We start from the raw sequence: 19,249 nt of genomic DNA on the forward strand, positions 1-19,249 counted from the left end.
GAAAGATCAGGTGAATTAAAAACCGGCACAACTATTTCCTCGTTGATGTGGAAACTTGATACCACTTTAGGAAGGAATCCAGGACGAGTGCGAAGCACCGCCCTGTTCCTATGAAAAATTAGAAAAGGGCGTCTACAGGAGAGAGCCCCTAAGTCAGAAACACGTCTGGCCGAAGCAATGGCCAGAAGGAATATTGTTTTAGCTGTAAGCCATTTAAAGGTCCACTGAGCCCAGTGGTTCAAACGGCGGTCCCTGGAGAGCTCTCAGGACCACAGCCAAATCCCAAGGAGCCACCGTTGGGACAAAAGGTGGCTTAATGCGAAGAACACTTTGCATAAAGGTGCGCACATCAGGAAGCGCAGCAATCTTACGATGAAACCAGACTGACAGGGCCGACACCTGCACCTTCAGGGAAGCAAGGCGAAGCCCATGGTCTAGGCCAGCCTGTAGGAAAGCCAACACTCTAGACAGGCGGAACTCCCGAGGGGCATAACCTCTAGGTTGACACCACTGGAAGAACGTATGCCACACACTACGGTAGATTCTTGCAGATGATGGCTTCCGAGCTCTTAGCATGGTTTGCACCACAGAGCCGGAAAATCCGCTGGACCTTAACATGGCCGTCTCAACAGCCACGCCGTCAAAGACAGCAGAGTCAGGCCCAGGGGAAGACAAGGACCCTGTGACAGCAGGTCCAGCCGTAGTGGTAACTGCAGAGGAACGTCTACTGACAGACTTTGGAGGTCCGAGAACCAGTGCCACCTGGGTCACTCGGGAGCTATCAACAGAAGCGTACCTCCTTCCTGTTTGAATTTCCAGATTACCAGCGGAAGAAGGGAAAATGGAGGGAAGAGGTAGGCAAACTGGAACGTCCACTGGACGGAGGACAGAGCATCTACCAGAGACGCCTTTTCGTCTCTTGTTCGAGACCCGTACACCAGCAACTTTTTGTTGTGCCGGGACGCCATGAGGTCCATCTCTGGAAGACCCCGCCTGTCCACCAGAAGTTGAAAGACGTCCTGGTGAAGAGGCCATTCTCCCGGATGAACGTCCTGGCGACTGAGAAAGTCCGCCTCCCAGTTTAGGACTCCCGGGATGAAGACTGCTGATATGGCCGGAAGAATGCGCTCCGCCCAAACCAGGATCCGGGACACCTCCACGAGAGCCGCCCGACTTCGGGTTCCTACTTGTCGATTTATGTAGGCCACAGTGGTAGCGTTGTCCGACTGGACCTGCACAGGACGACCTTGGAGAACCTGATGTGCCTGCTGGAGAGCACTGAACACCGCGCGGAGTTCCAAGATGTTTAATGGAAGCTCCGTTTCTGCCTGAGTCCACCTGCCCTGGAACAAGTGTGGACCCGTGACAGCTCCCCAGTCCCGGAGACTGGCGTCCGTTGTTAACAGGACCCAGTTCGCCACCCAAAATGGGCGACCCTTGTTGAGGTGGGTCGTCTGCAACCACCAGGCTAGAGACAGGCGAACCTCCGGAGTGAGCACCATCGTCTGGGACTTTAGACTCTGAGGCAGTCCATTCCATTTGGACAGGATCAATTGCTGCAGAGGTCTGGAGTGAAACTGGGCATATTCCACCATGTCGAGAACTGACACCATGGAGTCCAGTAACCGCATTTCCGAGTGCACAGACACTCGGCGACACTGCAGATGACTGTGCACCCTCAACTGCAAAGCAGAGATCTTTTCCTCCGTCACAAAGATCCGCTGCTGCCGGGAGTCCAACAAGGGCCCGAGGTGCAGGGATCAGGGTGGAGTTTTGCCAGTTTATCAACCAGCCGTGACACTGCAGTACTGCAATTGTCAGTTCCAGATGGCGTAGAAGGAGCTCTGGAGACACTGCCAACAACAGAAGGTCGTCCAGATATGGTAACAGTCCGACTCCCTACATCCGCAGTTCAGCCGCCATGACCGACAAGACCTTGGTGAACACTCGTAGTCCTGGCGCCAGGCCAAAAGGCAGCGCCCGGAACTGGAAATGTTCGTTGCGGATTGCAAACCTGAGGAATTGCTGATGGCGCAAAAGAATAGGGACATGCAGGTAAGCATCCTGGATGACCAATGATGCCATGTAATCCCCAGGTTCCAGCGTCAGAACAATGGACCGTAGGGTCTCCATCCGAAACCGAGGCACCCTCAAGGACTTGTTGAGGGCCTTGAGGTTGAGTATCGGACGGCAAGACCCATTGGGTTTCTGCACCAAAAATAGATTGGAATAGAAACCCTGGCTCCTCTGGGAGAATGGACCAGGCACTATAACTCCAGCCTGAAGCATAGCATGCAAAACCTTCCGCAGTTCCAAGGCTTTGTTCCGGTCTAATGGAAGGCCTGTGGTGAAGAACCGGGGTGGGGGCCTGTGCCGAAAGGAGAGGGCATACCCGTGAGAAACCACCTCGTGAACCCAAGTGTCCTTCGTAGTTTTCGACCAACACTGGACGAACTGAAGCAGGCGGCCTCCCACTTTGGGATCCTCCAAAGGGAGGCCCGGAAAGTCAGGCCGCAGGTTTGTCATCTGACTTCGGGGCCGGACGTCTGGTACTCCAGGCCTGTTTCCTGGGCTTGGCCGATTTCTTGGGCCCAGCCTGTCGTGGAAAAGACTGTGCTTTAGGCCTACCCTGGGCCCTGTAAGACCAAAAGGACGACGTACCAGCACCTGAAGGGACCGTAGCAGACGGGAGACAAGCAGATTTGGCTGCTGCCAGCGTAGCTACTATTTTGTCCAGATCCGGACCAAATCGGACTTCTCCATTAAAAGGCAAACATTCTAAGCCCTTTTTGGAATCAGCGTCCGCTTTCCAAGATCACAACCATAAGGTGCAACGAGCAGCAACAGCTGCAGAAGAAATCCTAGATGTGAGGATACTGATATCAAAGGCCGCTTCATTGATGTAAGTGGCCGAGTCCCGGAGATTGCCCACCAACTCGGCCTGTTCTGTCCAACAGTCCGAGTCCAAAGACGCCTCCAAACTATCAGCCCAGCGCTCCGTATCTCTGGCTACCCAACACACGGCCATAGCCGGTCTGGACCCCCCCCTGCAAGGGAATAAATGGACTTAAGGCAGATTTCCACCTTGCGGTCCGTAGCATCCTTCAAGGAGGACATGGAAGGCATGGGCAAAGTGGCACTTCTGACTAGGCGTGTCACATGAGAATCCACCTGTGGAGGGGATTCCCACTTAGAAAAACAATTGTCTGCAAACGGATAAGCCACGGCTAATAGTGGGTACACACTGGGCGATATTACTGAGCGACTGCACGATTACGACATCGTAATCGTGCAATCGCTGAGTAATCGTGCACCTTAATGTCGGACACGACCAGCGATGCGCACTCCCGCTGGTCGTTTCCGACATTGTCCATCGCCTGAACATGCAGCACAATCTGACGATAACGACAGATTGGCATGTTCAGACACTACAGGGGATCAGGAACGACGGTACGATTACGATGTCGTAATCGTACTGTCTTTCCTGATCGCCTAGTGTGTACGCACCTAGTGTTCCCTCTACCTCCGGCAGGAGGCAGGGCGCCAGAGCTAGAGAGGGCATGCCCGTGCCGAAGGCGCGCGCGACCAAGAAGGGGGCGTGGTCATCGGAAAAGGGGGCGTGTCTATAAGACGCATCCCCTTTTCATCACTCTTGGGGGCGTGCCCGGCACTTACGGACACGCCGGGCAGCCCCCAAGCCCTGCAGACAGGGAGAATAGATGCTGGGCGCATGCGCCCGGCGTCTATACTCCGGCGGTGATCAGGTCACCGCATGTTTCTCCACCCGCGGGACACTGCGTCCTGCGGGTGATAACGGCTCCCGCAGGCTGTTAGGGCAGGGCGCTTTTTGCCCTCCTCATGGAGGGCAGGGTGCTTTTTGCCCCCCAGAAGGAGGGCAGGGCGCCGCGCCCCGCTAAAACAGCCTAGCGGGAACGCTACGCACCTTAAGCGCCTCTGATACCGTTTTCCGGGATGTTTCCACGCCTCCTCTAAATGATCTACTAACTGACCAGAAAGAGGAAACACTGTGGCGTCACCCTTAATATCCTTGAAAAAGGCATATTTGGATTTGGCCACCGGAGGATCATCCTCTTCAATAACTAAAGCCGTGCGGATTGCCCGAATAAGGCCAGGAATATATACCTTGGACTTAGCGTCCGACTCTTTAATACGGAGAGGTTCTTGGTCAGATAGATCGAGAGACTCCCTATCGTCGGATGTCACGTCGTCATCCTCATAAGGAACAGACAGAGACACCACTGGCCACAACACAGACTTCCCCTGTAAAACATCCGACAAATGCTGTACCGAAATTGTCAGAGAATTAACCCACGCAGGCTCATGTGAAACTTGAGGAGGGGAAATAGGGAGACTGTGGGGTACCATCAGTTGTCGCGGGAAACCCTGCAGGGGTGACGACACCACTGACTGCTGAGACAATCCCATCTGGGTAAACGCAGGTGGCGGAGTTAGCTGGCCCACTAAGGTTGTAAGCGCCTTAGCAAAACAAGCCCAGGGAGGTTCATGTAGCGGTGCCGTGACAGTAATTGGTCGCGCCAATAAATAACACTGCCGACACAGCCCCTCCGCGTTACCCTCCACCTCCGCTATTGGTACATTGCACTTAGTACACATAAGCTGGAGAGGAAATTCACTCTCAGACATGATGGAAAGTATGTGACCCCTCTCACTGATACTTGTTAGTATAGTGGGAGAAACAACCTGCAATCACCACACCGCAAGGGCTTTAGCAAAGTAAGAGCAGGGACAGTAAAGTGGCTGACAGCAGAAAGTGAAAGTACAGGCAGCAGCGCTAGCAGGTCACATACAATGCAGAAGAAAGTAATCCCTGCACTATCAGCTCTGTTTCTCAACTACACAGAGTCTGGTAGGACACAGCGCTGCATACACAGACCTGTAGCCAACGGAGAGGTATGCCGGGAGACCCAGAGCGCGATGCCACCATCAGCAGCTTCCAGCAGTGTTCACCATGCTTCTACAAAGATGGCCACCAAGGAGGCCGGCCTGAGGGAGGAGCGCTGCCACAGGACCAATCGGCAGCGCAGAGAGGGCTGTGTGCAGCGGGGGAGGCGCCGGCTGTATACAGGGAAGGCACGCTCCCCTGGCATGCAATTAACCCCTGGGACACCACAGCGCTTGCCGCTCAGCTGCGGTCCGCTGTCCCAGGGGTATAGTGCAAGCGCAGGTTAGTACCTGGCTCCCCGCTGCAGCCAGTCCCCAGGGAGCCCCCTGCCTGGGAACTCTGGACCATGTTCTCAGCGGGGACCCACCGCGGGACCTCCGCTGCTTACCTGTCTCCCTTGAATCTGGCCATGGTCCGAAACATCTGGGGCCACCGCTAGCCGTGACCCCAGATACTTACCAGCATCCCCGGATCAGTACCGGCATTCTGGTACCGGCGGGGTGTAGGGGAGACAGCATGGACGTCAGCAGTGACTGTCCATGCTGTACTCCCAGATGTGCAGCCACAGCTGCCTTGAAAAAAAACTTCAGGGGCTATTCTTAGCCCCCCTCTAAACAGGTGCTCCGACTCCGAGCCGGGCACCAACGAAACTGAGATGAATTGGCTCGGGGGCGGGGTATAGGAGAGGGATCATGATGCATCCTGGGAGGCTGAAAACTTAACTCTATGGTGCCCGATGCCTGACGTCATCACCTATACCCCCAATGTATCCTGTTGATACCCTATGGACCCTGATGTAGAAAGTGGGCGTCCTTATGTAGTGCGGAGTTTGCATTGCTAACGCAGTGGATTAGCTTGCTATCGCAGTTGAACTGCGAACGTACGAAGTATTACGATCTGTAGCGAATCAGGCCCTGAATTGTGAAAGTCTTCCGTGGAGGAACAGTGAACCTCAACAACATTTTTGTGTATGCAAATTGTTGCCTTTACTTTGCATTAATATTAATTCAAGGAATGCATACATGTATTGCACAAATTACTGCCACAGTAGATATTGGCTAGCAATGACCAGCATATTATAAAGCCTGTGCGATCAGCAACATATACCAACGAAAGAACATAATTGTTCAGTGTGGATGTTAGGCACAAACTAAACATTTTAGCACAAATTTGAAGAAGCGTTACATCCCATGTGAATGATATTGATGCTCATAAAAAAACTACACTTGGGAAAAGACAGCATAGAGCAATCAGAGAGTAGACTCCTAGGGGGCTACTCAATCATTTTATCAGGCGCCTAATCTAATGGGCGTCCGACGGAGCAATATCTGCGTTTGGGCATCTGTGCCGAGAGCTCTCCCAACAGCACCGGATTTTAGTCATGTAAAGTGGGTGAACCTGTCTAAAATACTGCTTGGGGAGCCCAGAGTGCCGACTTCTCGCATATTTCTGCTCGCCACTATAGCAGACTGAGCAGAAGTATCTCTACTGGTGGCTATGCGCACCTGAATGTAGTCTACCGGCGGCTATGCGCACCCGAATGCAGCCTACCGGCGGCTATGCGCACCCGAATGTAGCCTACCGGCGGCTATGCGCACCCGAATGTAGCCTACCGGCGGCTATGCGCACCCGAATGTAGCCTACCGGCGGCTATGCGCACCCGAATGTAGCCTACCGGCGGCTATGCGCACCCGAATGTAGCCTACCGGCGGCTATGCGCACCCGAATGTAGCCTACCGGCGGCTATGCGCACCCGAATGTAGCCTACATGGCGGGTATGCACACCTGAATGTAGCCTACCGGCAGCTATGCACACCTGAACGTAGCCTACCGGCAGCTATGCACACCTGAACGTAGCCTACCGGCGGCTATGCACACCTAAACGTAGCCTACTGGCAGCTATGCACACCTGAACGTAGCCTACCGGCGGCTATGCACACCAGAATGTAGCCTACCGGCGGCTATGCACACCAGAATGTAGCAACAACTGAAATGCTCCGTCGAGCACCCATTAGTTAAGGCGCCTGATACACTAATTGTGGCGGGTAAATTATTTTAATTGCTGTGCTCTTAAACCTAGCGTTGAGCAGCAATTTGTGGGCGCTCCACGTTCGGCAATAATAGAGGACTGTGTATTCATCAAATCTACAGTGGAATGGTCATTACGGATTTTAAATAACAGAAGTGTCTATATCATCTATAGCAGTGAATTGTTGCCACTTCAAAAGCACTTGGGATTGTTTTTCATTGCATGCCCAGCTAAATATGGGCAACAGTTGGTTATTTAACAAGCAATGATTCCATATTAAGCTGGGCATGAAACAAATAAGCAACCCCAAGTGTCTGAAGTGTTGTTAGCCCAACCAGCATATAATCCAGGTATGTCACGTATGCTAAAACAAAGTTACAGAAAGATGAAATTAGTAAAGATCACACTCAAGCACAGATGCCGTCTCAGTAACGTGCTTCACAAAACGGTAGAGAGTTAACCTCAGATTTGTACTGTTATATTGATTCATCAGCAACAGGCAACAATCAGATGTTTAGCCCCGAGGGCAATCAGAAAATACAACATGCTATCATAGGCAAGTAGTGCAACATGGGCAAGAAAAAAAAAAACACACTATTGCAACAAATAGTAACAGAATGCACTCTGAAAAACCATGGCGCTGACCAATCCATTTTAAGACCTCTGTAGGTCACATTTATGTTTTACCATTCCTGTGGCAAAATTACAATCTGATCTGAATACTTGAAGATTATCTTTCAGCTTTGTAGCTGCAAAACATGAGTAATACACAGTCAGTCCGTGTCATGTGGAAAAACATTTGCGGGCTGATGCTGAATGGAAGGCATGCCTGCTGATTGCTGCAAGTGAATGCCAATGATAACCAGTAGTAAGCCAAGCATACAGATAGTGAGTGGGGACAGTAAGATGCATTCAGTTTCCCATACAGGCAAATATATCCTGAATGCATTTATTTCTGTGCAAGGAATGCGGGAGCACGCGAGTCCAATATCTGTCCAACTCAGCATTGAGCCCGAGGTCAACACCTGCATTTTAGACCATACCTTGTAGTTTATTTTCTGGACCATAAATTGGCAAGCAGGATTTGAAAGTTGTGCATATATTCAATTTTTAATATTATATGCCAAATACACACAGAGAGCCTTAAGGGGCCTATCCATTAGCAGATAAATTGAACGAATGAACGATATATCGTTCAATTTATCTGATAATGGATAGGCCCTGAACGATGACAGATGCGCACTCCCGCGGCCGATAAATTGTATCTTTCGTCTCTCCAACATGTTGGTCAGTTATCACATATCGCTGCCAGATATTAGAAATATTTGGCAGTTTATATGCGGTAAACGACGAACGATATTAACAGCAGCTACAAAGCGCTGGAGAGAAAAATTCCACTCCCTGAATTATGTCATGCACATGCAATATCGTTCATCTTTTGCAAAAATCTGTCATGTACATGACAGATATCTTTCAGCACAGCCACCGATATTTTCAATACATATCTTTTGTCTTTCATCGTTCAGAAAAACATCTGCTAATGGATAGGCCCCTTAACATTTGCCTGACATACAACAGTTTTAAACTGGCAGTAAGTAAAACCATTACTGTTCTTATCAATATCCAATGTGGATTGGGGTGAAGTGGTCTGTAACTTTAAATCCTAGACATCAATTTGCGCTGAACTTCTAAACAATTGTTAATTGTATCAGTATATAGGTGCATACACACGTAAAGATTTTCTGTACAACCATCCAATTAGTTGATTGGTTGGAATGAAAATCTGGTAAGGGATGAAAGCAAATGACAATCAGCAATTTGCTCCCAAACGCCGGAACATAAACAAAAACTGTTGTTTGAACAAATTGTTTAGATCAAACATTTAACAAACTTGTCTGACCGACCATTTTCATCTGTTTTCTGGCATTTAGGAGCAAATTGCTGATCATCAGTTAAGGTGCCCATACACGGGAAGATTTTTTACACGATATGGCCAGTTACGACAGGTTGGACAGACCAATCGTGTGAAAATAGGTGTATTTTGTGTGTTCTGCGACTCCGATGCTCGTCCCCAGCCATCCTCTAGTTGGATCGCAGATCAGATGGTTTGCAGAGAGATCTACGATCTTTTGAGCACAATGTGATACACTACTATGCATCTTATCCTATGATCATAACGATCAATCGTACAACATTTGACCACATCTTATGAAAAATTTCAAGGGAAGAATTTCAAGGGTAATTGTACAACTCATCGTACCAACTTTGAATCGCACCGTGTATGGGGGCCTTTACTGCCATACGTTACCAGATTTTCATTCCAACCAATCAACTAGTTGGATGGTTGGACAGGAAATCTTTACGTGTGTACCCAGCCTATCACTTATTAGCAGATGGGGTCATGACCAGCTCAAGCTCATTTATGACAGAGCCATAGAGAAAGAGAATAGTGCAAGATAGATCGCCAAGTGAGCAGTTTTCTGCGCAAAGCTGAAGTAAAGGCATGTCGCACCTGAACATACAGAAAGTACCAACACAATATTGTTGTAGCGTTGATTAAAGGCTACATACGGATACATACCGGTACAGTTATAGCCATTCAGCACACCGTCAAGCACAATCCTTGTTGTCTGATCGAAAACTTCCAGCTGAGTTGAATTCTCGCCAAAGACGCAATCATACACAAACTTAACGTCTTTATGTTTCTTCTTCGTAACATCCCGATTGGTTACACTCCTGCCGTGAAAAAAAGTGACATCTTCCACTTGCGGATCAAACACTAGAATGTGTCTATCGACCACTTGCACCACGCTGGCGGAATTTATTTGTCTTTCTCTCTCATTTGAAGGACGTACCCGGACCACCACTCTTACACGGCTACAAACATCTGCCTCGCCAGTAGCCATGTTTGAATAATTGGAGGAGATCTGGGGAACGGTTTATATTCTGGAAAAAGAAAGTTAGAATAAAAGTCACAACTTGCCACTATCCAGATTCAGGTTTATTTCATTTTTTATGGGTACACATTAAAGGGCTGATGCAGAACTGCACGGATGTCCGTTTTCTTGGTGGACCTTGCTGAGTGCACACATCTACGGGTGATGTAATTATACGCATCTGTCACATTTCTACTTATGGCTGCATGGAATGACAATTTATGCCGGAATGTGCGCACATGGAGATCTGTATGTTTTCAGATGGATCTCTTGAACCAAGTAGAACTCTAGTAAAAGTGTATGCAGATAATGACTGCTATGAAACCAGACATATGGATAGAGGGCGGTGCGGTTGTATTGATGCATACAGCTCAGCAAATGGGCGAATATCTGCATTTTAATGCTCATTCCATTATCTTCTCTCTCTTTAGATCTTACATACTATTTTTTAGCTGGGGCTGTGACACAAACCTTGGTGCCCAAAAACAAAACAACTGCAGTGGACTCCCACATCCCACTTTTTGCATATACCTGAGGTGCCCCCTCTCAAATAATTGGAAAACCAGCACTTATAGCCCACAGCTTGGTGCCCCCTTATAACTATGCCACAAAACTCAAGCCTGCTCAGCACAAGGCTGAACCCACAGTCTAACCCTAACTGGGTCACATGGATGTAATATCATCAGAGGTCCTTTAGCCCACTTGGATATAGCATCTACCATGCATCAATGAACTGCATCAGGGGTATTCAACAAGTGAGCCTCTAACTGCAGCATGCCCTGCCACAGTTTTGCTATTTGGCCAATGCTAAAACTGTGGCATGGTGGGAAGTTTATTTCCACAGCAGATGTTGGGACCTTGTTGAATACTCCTGAACTACATTGTATAAATGTAGACATCGACTAAGCCAGTTGTTACCAAACTGTGTGCCGTGGCACCCTGGGGTGCCTCGGGACACTTGCATGGGTGCCTCAGGTTGGTGGTCCAGCACCAAATCAAATTATTCAAATTATTTCTTCATATAAACCATGTAGGTAACAGGCTAAAAAAAAAAAAGGATTTTTTTTATGGGGGTTTTCAAATGTTAGTTTTTGAAAAAGCAAAAAAAAAATTAAAAATATGTCATGCACTGTTTTAGTCAAGCTTTTTCTACACTTGTTTCTTATTCACAAAGTGTATCATTACCTAAAGGAGAAACTGCACTCACACAGTATATGTAGGTTTGCCTATGCCAGGATGGTGATGTCTTCTCACCAGCTTCACGAACCAAGAGTAGTTATCTTCTACTTGGTCTGTGTGAGCATATCATAATGTAATGTGCTGTGTCACGGCAAAGCTAATGTGCACCCTTTCTATGAAACTGAAGGACACTTGTAAGCCCCTGATAAACAGTATATGAACCACCACTGGTTTCTCTATGGGCACTGCATTGTTTATTAGTGACAATTGGATGACACCTTGCATATAAAGCCATGACGATGGATGAAAGAAAATGTAATGTCTCATCTAATGTGCATCAGCTTGGTGTCCACCTGGGTTATACATTAGAAAATGACTTGCAGGCATGGTCGGTGTAGTGGTTAGCATTACTTCCTCACAGCCCTGAGGTCATGACCATGGCCCTATCTGTGCAGATTGTGTGTGGGGGGAATTCAATTGTTTAGCGTTGCTGCAGCTCTAGTCTAATGTTACTGGAAGCAATTCAATTAAATGTGCCAAAGGATGTGAGCACTGTGGGCTCCCGTTATTTATGCTCACGCCCTTTTGAGTTGGCGAGCAGAAAACCACCCAAAGTTAGGCATTTAGGACATCCAAACTCAGCGTGCCCATTACTTATGGGCTCCCAAAAACAATTGAATTTTCCCCTGCATGTTCTACCCGTTTGTATGGGTCTCCTCCCACAATCCAAAAACATACTGTAGGTTAAATGGCTTCTGGAAAAAAAAAAAAAGATCCTAGTGTATATGTGTTCGTCCATGTGATAGGGAATAGGCCACTGATGATGAAAATACTAAACCATCAATGGTCGATGGTCAACCCAAGCTTGTTGTGTCAGAATTAGATAGCCAGCAGTTTTCAATATGTGCAGTGACACAGCATGAGTCCTCTCTGTTTGCAGTATCATGTGTGTACAGGTCACTCACTTTTACCATAAATTCCTAACAGAGGCGATTAAATTCAGCGTGCTGTGGATAGCGCCAGGAGGAAGCTGTTAGAGAGACTAAAGGATTGCTACTCACACCCTGCTGATGATGCGAGAAGAAATCCGACTAAAGTGCCGGCCGTGAGGTTGTTTTCCAGTTAAGCGCTGCGCTAACAGCCTCGCAGCCGGCACTTTAGTAAGAAAATGGCGGTACTCGCGACTAAACACCCTGCTTTAGTCACGAGAACCGGGATTCTCCAACTTGAGTGATTATAGTTGGACTTGAATTGAATAGCTGTGGGACTAACATCCCGGCACTATCAACATCCCGGCCAATTGAATCACCCCCCTCTCTGGATTGCCCTTCTATATCCCACAGTGGCAGCAAAATTTACTAGATTACCTGTTTATTAGAGGAGCGGAGTGGACCTTACTTTCTACAAAGAATACTCTAGAAATTACTTATAACCTATTCAAAATCATATACCAGTAGCTACGTAGTAATATTAGTGCCATGTCTAGGTCCTAATGACCAGCGTCAGCGGCTGGAGCATTAGATTCCGTAGGGATTTCTTGCTTTACCAACACATGTATGAAGAGCACGCCAAACTCATACGGCCCGATTCAGAGATGGACAGTACTGCACAGCTGCAGGGAAGCGGCTTTACAATACCGTCCAACAAAAATGCAAATACAGCAGGTGCCTGTAGAAAAAGAGACACCTCCTGCATGCATCTGCGATCTGAGTGCAGCATTCATAGACCTTGCCCTCGGATCACCATCGCAGGAGGTCACACACCCTGGGCTCGGCATACCCATTTTGGAGAACGGTCCTTGTGCCCACCCCCCAAACGCCGCAGCATGTTAACCAAGCTATAGCGAAGGGGGGACTGTGCACAATCATGCAGGACCCATTCTGCACATGCGCAGACCCCTAACAATCAGACACACACGCAGACCATCAGGTTTGCATATATCTCTGAATTGGGCCCATAGATTGTTCCCAGGTTTCACCGTATTTTGGAAACATATTACATGTATGTAGCAGCATGCTCTCACCAAGGTTTTACATGCCTTATAAACCCACCATAAACCACAGAGACTGCTGCAGTCAGAAGACAACTCTACCAGAGCCAGGACATACCAGGCCATACCCTGGTACACTCCCCAAGGGGACCTCGCCTACCATTGGCGATGCCTAGAAGGCATGGTGTGGCACAGGGTGATGGGCGATGCCTAGGAGGCATGGTGTGGCACAGGGTCACTACCCTGTGCTCATATCCTACCGAGGGCAGCCGCTCATGGTGCTCGGTCGGCGCAGTCCTTGTAGGCTGAGGCTCTATCAGGCTAATGTGGACGTACATGTCCCAGCACATTGGATGTAGCAACGGGTAACCGGGCAGTTGACCTACCTCCGGCCCGAACCGTAGCGCCCGACTCTGCTTACGCGCTCCAGACCGGCCGACGTGTCACCATGGCCCGGGCGTAGCTCCCCGGCTGTCCCCGGTCACGGCTGCTGCGGCCTCCGGGTAACAACAAGATTCAAACCACAGCGGCTCTCGCCCCCTCGGCCTGCGATTGGCCGGCGCGGGAACAGCGTAGCCAGGCGGCCCGGCCCACAGACCCCTCCTCTCCGTGCACCTGGTTGGCTGGCACGGCGCGGCCGGTGACGTCACTGGGTGACGCTGAGGGAACCCTCCGTGTGTGTAACCCCTTCCGCGCCGTGTGACACGGTTATGAGGAGAACTGCGAGTCTCCACAGCCGCCATGGCAGCTCCATAGCGCCGGGAGGGAGCTCCCATCAACAGGGACATGGCTGTGGTGTGGCTTTATGCTCGCTGGATGACAGGCACATGATCAGGTTACTGTAATTCCCTACTTCTTTAGCCGGCCGACGCTGCGCAGAGTGTGCTCAGTCTGTATGGACGGGCGGACATGGTCCAAAGCGAACTTTATGTGTTACGGTCCCAACTGTTGTAAGGGGGCAAAAGCCCAGACACGGCAGCTTTCGTGAAAGCTCCGCCCCTTTCTAGGTCCGAGGGAATAGAGGGCGGGGCTGCCCCGCGGATGAAGCAGTGACAGAGTTTACTAAACAGTGTTAGAGACAGAGTGATAAGATGCCAGCCAATCAGCTCCCAACTTTCATATCACAGGCTGTGCTTGAAAAATGACAGTTAGGAGCTGATTGGCTGGGAGATGTACTAACCAATCAGCTCCTAACTGGCACTGTCACAGGCTGTTTGGAAAAATGACAGGAGCTGATTGGTAATTTACCTCTCTCTCCACTTTATCTCTGGTTTATTTATCAAGTAGTGAAAACTTTTACCGCTTTTATACCTAAATTCCGGGTCTGACCCAGAGGTTGGAACAGGGTTCCAAACCGGGTCAGACCCGGAATTTAGCCGGCGCTGACCCAGGATATTCCCGGGTCGGCGCAGTTCACACCGAAGCCGAGTTTGCAGTGACCCGGCTCTTCTGGCTTTGAAGTGGAGGCTTGGAGTTGACATCATCTCCAAGCGCCACTGAAGCCGGACCAATCGGCCGGCATGAGGTGCGCTCCAGGTCATCGTGACTCGGATTGCTCCGTTTACACTGCAGGGTTTCACGGGTCATTCCCGTGTTAAACCCTGCAAGTTACCTGGGTTGGATTGCTGGGTCACTCCACCCGGGAATCCAACCCTTTCCCCTTTTACACCAAGGAGTTACCTGGGTTAACCCTGCAATAACCCGGGTTTTAGCTCTGGTGTAAAAGGGGTATAAGAGAAGCTGATCAGTGGAGACGTTGCCCAGGGCAACCAATTAGCTTTGAAGTAACATTTATTAAGTACAGTCTATAAAATAATAGGTAGGAGCTGATTGGTTGCTATGGGCAACTTCTCCACTGTTCCGCTTCACTTAGTTTTTCACTGCTTGATAAATAAACCCCCAAGGCTCAGTACATCTACTCCATAATGAGTTATGTGCTACATCTGTAATATAATGCTGCATGATGTCCTGTCTCTGTCATGCGAAGTGTGAGCGAGTGTGCGCCTACACCCACACCATGCTCCCACTGGTACCCAATCCAAAGATGGGTTTAGACCTCATGGGGTCCTTGCAAAATACCAGTTTTGGGCCCCACTCCCTCAAATAATCCATAGCATTATACCTTGGCATGTGCGCAGTGCGATCACGGTGCGTACTCAGTCTACCGATAATCGCTCAGCCCATAATTATTAACTATTCAATTTTAAATCAGATTGCACAACATAAAAACGACATAATTCATGGTATAGTAGTACTATAGATTGATTTATGTAATTTGTATGGTGTGCAATCTGAATTAAAATTGAATAGTTAATAATTATGGGCTGAGCGATTACAGCGTAATTGAGAATAAGGCCGGCTACACACTTGCACGATATCGGCCCGATTTGGCCAAATCGGACAAATCGTGCAGTGTGTTTGCCCTAATTGCGCGCTCCCGCGGTCACATGTGATATCGTGTCATTGGCTGTGCTGCACAGCCAATCACACGATATCGCATACGGCGCCATACATATAAATGAAGGACGGAACAAGTGATCGTTCCGTCGATCATTATATCGTGTAGTGTGTACTGGCAAACATGCAATGTCCAGGGTGAAGGCAAATCGCATTGGCACGATTGCCGGTCGCTCAGGTGTGTACCCACCCTAACACAGTACCCTACCTGGCTGGCTGCTGTGCTTCCCGGAGATCCGGGACCTTTGATGCTCTGCCTGTCCCTCTGGCCTCTGGGTGCTGCTGGTGGGCCGTAGCAAGCCTGGCAGTGGCACTGTGCAGTGGCTGATGTGCCTGCTGGGGCTGGGCCCTAAGGCAAGCCAGGGCCCAGGGGCAAACGCAGGATTTTCCTGGGTGTGTCTCTAAATATATATAAATATATATAAATTATATACATATATATATACATACACATGCACACATATATATGTATATACTGTCAGGTGCATAAATATTGGGACATTGACTGAATTTTCATATTTTGGCCTCTATTCACCACCACAATGGCTTTGAAATGAAACAAACAAGATGTGCTTTAACTGCAGACTTTCAGATTTAATTTGAGGGTAATTACATCCAAATCAGGTGAACGAAGGGAGCCAGGCTGGAGCTCACTCATGAGCTCTGCCTTTCGGCTCCCACAATGGGTGATGGGAGAGACATTGTGACGACTCTCCCATACTGCAGAGCGAGAGCGGGTCGGGAGGACGGAGGAGCAGACAGCAGCGGGCACAGGAGCGGGGATTCAGGTAAGTGGGTTTTTTGTGTGTGTTCTATAGGTGGACTACTACTGGGGCACTGCACATAGGTGGGACTACTACTGGGGCACTGCACATAGGTGGGACTACTACTGGGGCACTGCACATAGGGAGGACTACTACTGGGGGCACTGCACAGCGGGGGACTACTACTGGGGGCACTATATAAGGGGCACTACTGGGTGCACTGCATAGGGGTACCACTACATGGGGCTCTGCATAGGGGGGCCCAAAGCATATTCTTGCACCTGGGCCTCCCACTCTCTAGTTCCGTCAGTGTAGCTGACCCCTGATGCCCAAGCCTTCCTTGCACAACTGACCCCCGCTCATTCCTTCCTGCACAGCTGAAGCACAATCCCTCCTCCTCACACAGATGCCTAATCCCTCCTCCCTGCACAGCTGACCCCCGATTCCAGATTCCTCCTCCCTGCAAAGCTGACACCTGATGCCCAATCCCCCTTCCCAGACAGTTGACCTCCTATGCTCAGTCCCTTCTCCCTACACAATAGATCTGAAATGCCTAATCCCTCCTCCCCACACAGCTGACCCCCAATGCCCAATCATCCACCGCCCGCACAGATGACCCCCGATGCCAGATTCCTCCTCCCCGCACAGCTGATCTTTGATGCCCAATCCCTCCTACCCACACAGCTGACCTCCTATGGCCAGTCCCTCCTCCACACACAGTAGACCTCCATTGCTTGCACAACTGGTCCCTACTCCCTCCTCACTGCACAGCTGATGCCCAAACCTTCCTCCCCACACAGCCCTAGTCAGGGGCGGATTGGGATGGAAAACCAGCCCAGGAAATTTATGTAAGCAGCCTTAATGAGGGTGCGGTCTGTTGATGGGGGTGAGGTCTGTCGAGGGGGCGGGCTCCCTCTTCATAGGGCCTGATTCTGACTTGGATGCAGTTGTGGCCATCCTTGCATCTTTTGCTGCAATTGCATCTGTGACCTTATGCTAATGCAGCTACAATGTCCTTCTCTGGTCTACAGCCAAATGTGCAAGGACTGAGACAGCCACTTTTAGTGTCAACAGATGCTGCAATCATGCTTTGTGCGTCTTTAGATGCCACCAGCGGTCGCACCATTGTAACTTTCACCAAGCCTATGCTAGGTGTAGATCATACATCTGAGTATGGCCTCCAATGTCAGCAATTCAGCATCTCTATATGCAACCACTTTTAGCAACACAACCATGTCACTCCAACAACTCGCCCATACTATGTTACATCTGCGTCTGATTAGCCAATCTCCTGCAACCGACCAGGAACACCTAACAAATTTCTAAAACACTTCTTGGTGTGTGCATCTGAACCTGTGCTGCAACTCTGTACAAACACCATTGGGATGCACGCGTATAGTAACTGAGATGCATGTGCAGACAAAAAACATTGTACAAGAAATAATAAACACATTGGCCCCCACAGGAAAAAACACACACATTGGCCCCAACAGAAAACAATAAAATACATTAGTCCCCACTAAAAAAAAAAAAAAACACACTGACCACAAGACAAATATAAAAAAACAATGACCCCTACAGAAAACAGTAAAACACATTGGCCCCCACGGAAAAAAACATAAAAACACCATGACACCCTGATAGGAAAACAAAACAAAACATAGTGGCCTCCACAAGAAAAAAAAACACTGTAGTCAGTGTATAACCAATATTGAAAGAAAAGCAAAAGGACTCCTTTTGGGGGCACACTTTAGGAATGAAGATTTAGAAAATTGGGTAAAACTAAAACATAACTTTTATTGTCAACTGTTAAAAGATGAGCGATAATTGGATAAGAATCCTAAAATATTCGTGTGCATACACAAATAATCCTAAAAATTACCGGCAATATATTTCCAAAATAAATAAATCAATCACCTTATCACTTGAGAAAATCAAAATGTACCGGCTAAAGTTCAAAGTGCTTTTGGACTATATGTATCACAGTGAAGGCAGCAATTAATTTATAAAGCATTCAATATTCAAATAGAAATGGCAAATATTTATACAGGACAACCATAAAACATGAAAAAAAATCAAACATATCGAATATCATAAATATGAGATTAGATAGCCTTGTCCGTTGTTGTATCACATCAAATAGAGTAAATCTGGAATATTATATCTCATCACATTAGGTACACATAGTCATATGTATTAAGGAGCAAAAATATCTTGTGGTTGAAACAAAATATACTCAAATGATGCATCCAATATCACCATTTAAAGACATAAGAGATATTAATTGTACAAATAACCCAAAATGACAACAAATGTCAACTGCAAATATACAAATTACTGTCAATTATATAAAAAGTGAAAATTCAGCATAACATATAGGTGTGTATAAATTATATAGTGTATGTCACTGAGTACTATGTCTAAGCAGCTAGGGTGGTGAGTGTACGACCCTGGGGCAGACGGGGGTGGGGTGGCAGAGAGGGTAGTGTATGTCCAGCTGAGTCTTTAGAGAGGAGGGGGCCCATGTGCATTCCCCATCCGGGGCCCCCTCCTCTCTTCCCGGCAGTCGACTAATGCGGCTGGCCACTCACCGGAGCATTAGTAGACTCTGGGAACTAGAGTGTGCCCGGATTCTACTACGCATGCGCAAAACGCCGGAAAAAACGGCGGCGGCGGCCATTTTTTCGGCTTACGAGCAGAACTTTAAACACTAACACAGCAGGAAAGCCAGACAAGCAATCGCTCTAACCAGGGCAGTCGAGAGCTCACAAGGACCTTGGTACTGGGGGGCGTGGCCATGCCCCCTCCAAATTAAAAAAAAAAAAGGACATTTATCCTCAGCAGGTGACCCAGGTCCCTCAAACAAGCCTGGGCCCAGGTAATTAATATCCACTCATACCCCCCCTCCCCTCTAGGCAACCCTGGCAATGAGTAGATACTAGGGATAGCCTTACAAACCCACTGGTATCA

General features: G+C 48.7%; 1 protein-coding gene across 1 annotated transcript in view; it reads right to left on the reverse strand.

Moving 5' to 3' along the window:
• The window catches only part of KIF18A (kinesin family member 18A), a 117,496-nt gene extending 103,638 nt beyond the window's left edge, over positions 1-13,858 (reverse strand). The window contains exons 1-2 of the mRNA XM_088470476.1: positions 13,445-13,858; positions 9,535-9,899 (exon numbers count right to left, since the gene is read on the reverse strand). Coding sequence (XP_088326602.1) covers positions 9,535-9,859 — 325 coding nt within the window. The 5' untranslated portion in view covers positions 9,860-9,899; positions 13,445-13,858. The remainder of the gene's footprint in view (positions 1-9,534; positions 9,900-13,444) is intronic.
• Between the last annotated feature and the right edge of the window lie 5,391 nt (positions 13,859-19,249).

The sequence above is a fragment of the Taudactylus pleione genome, unplaced genomic scaffold (assembly GCF_031769625.1).
Source record: "Taudactylus pleione unplaced genomic scaffold, aTauple2 ptg000100l, whole genome shotgun sequence".
NCBI lineage: Eukaryota > Metazoa > Chordata > Amphibia > Anura > Myobatrachidae > Taudactylus > Taudactylus pleione.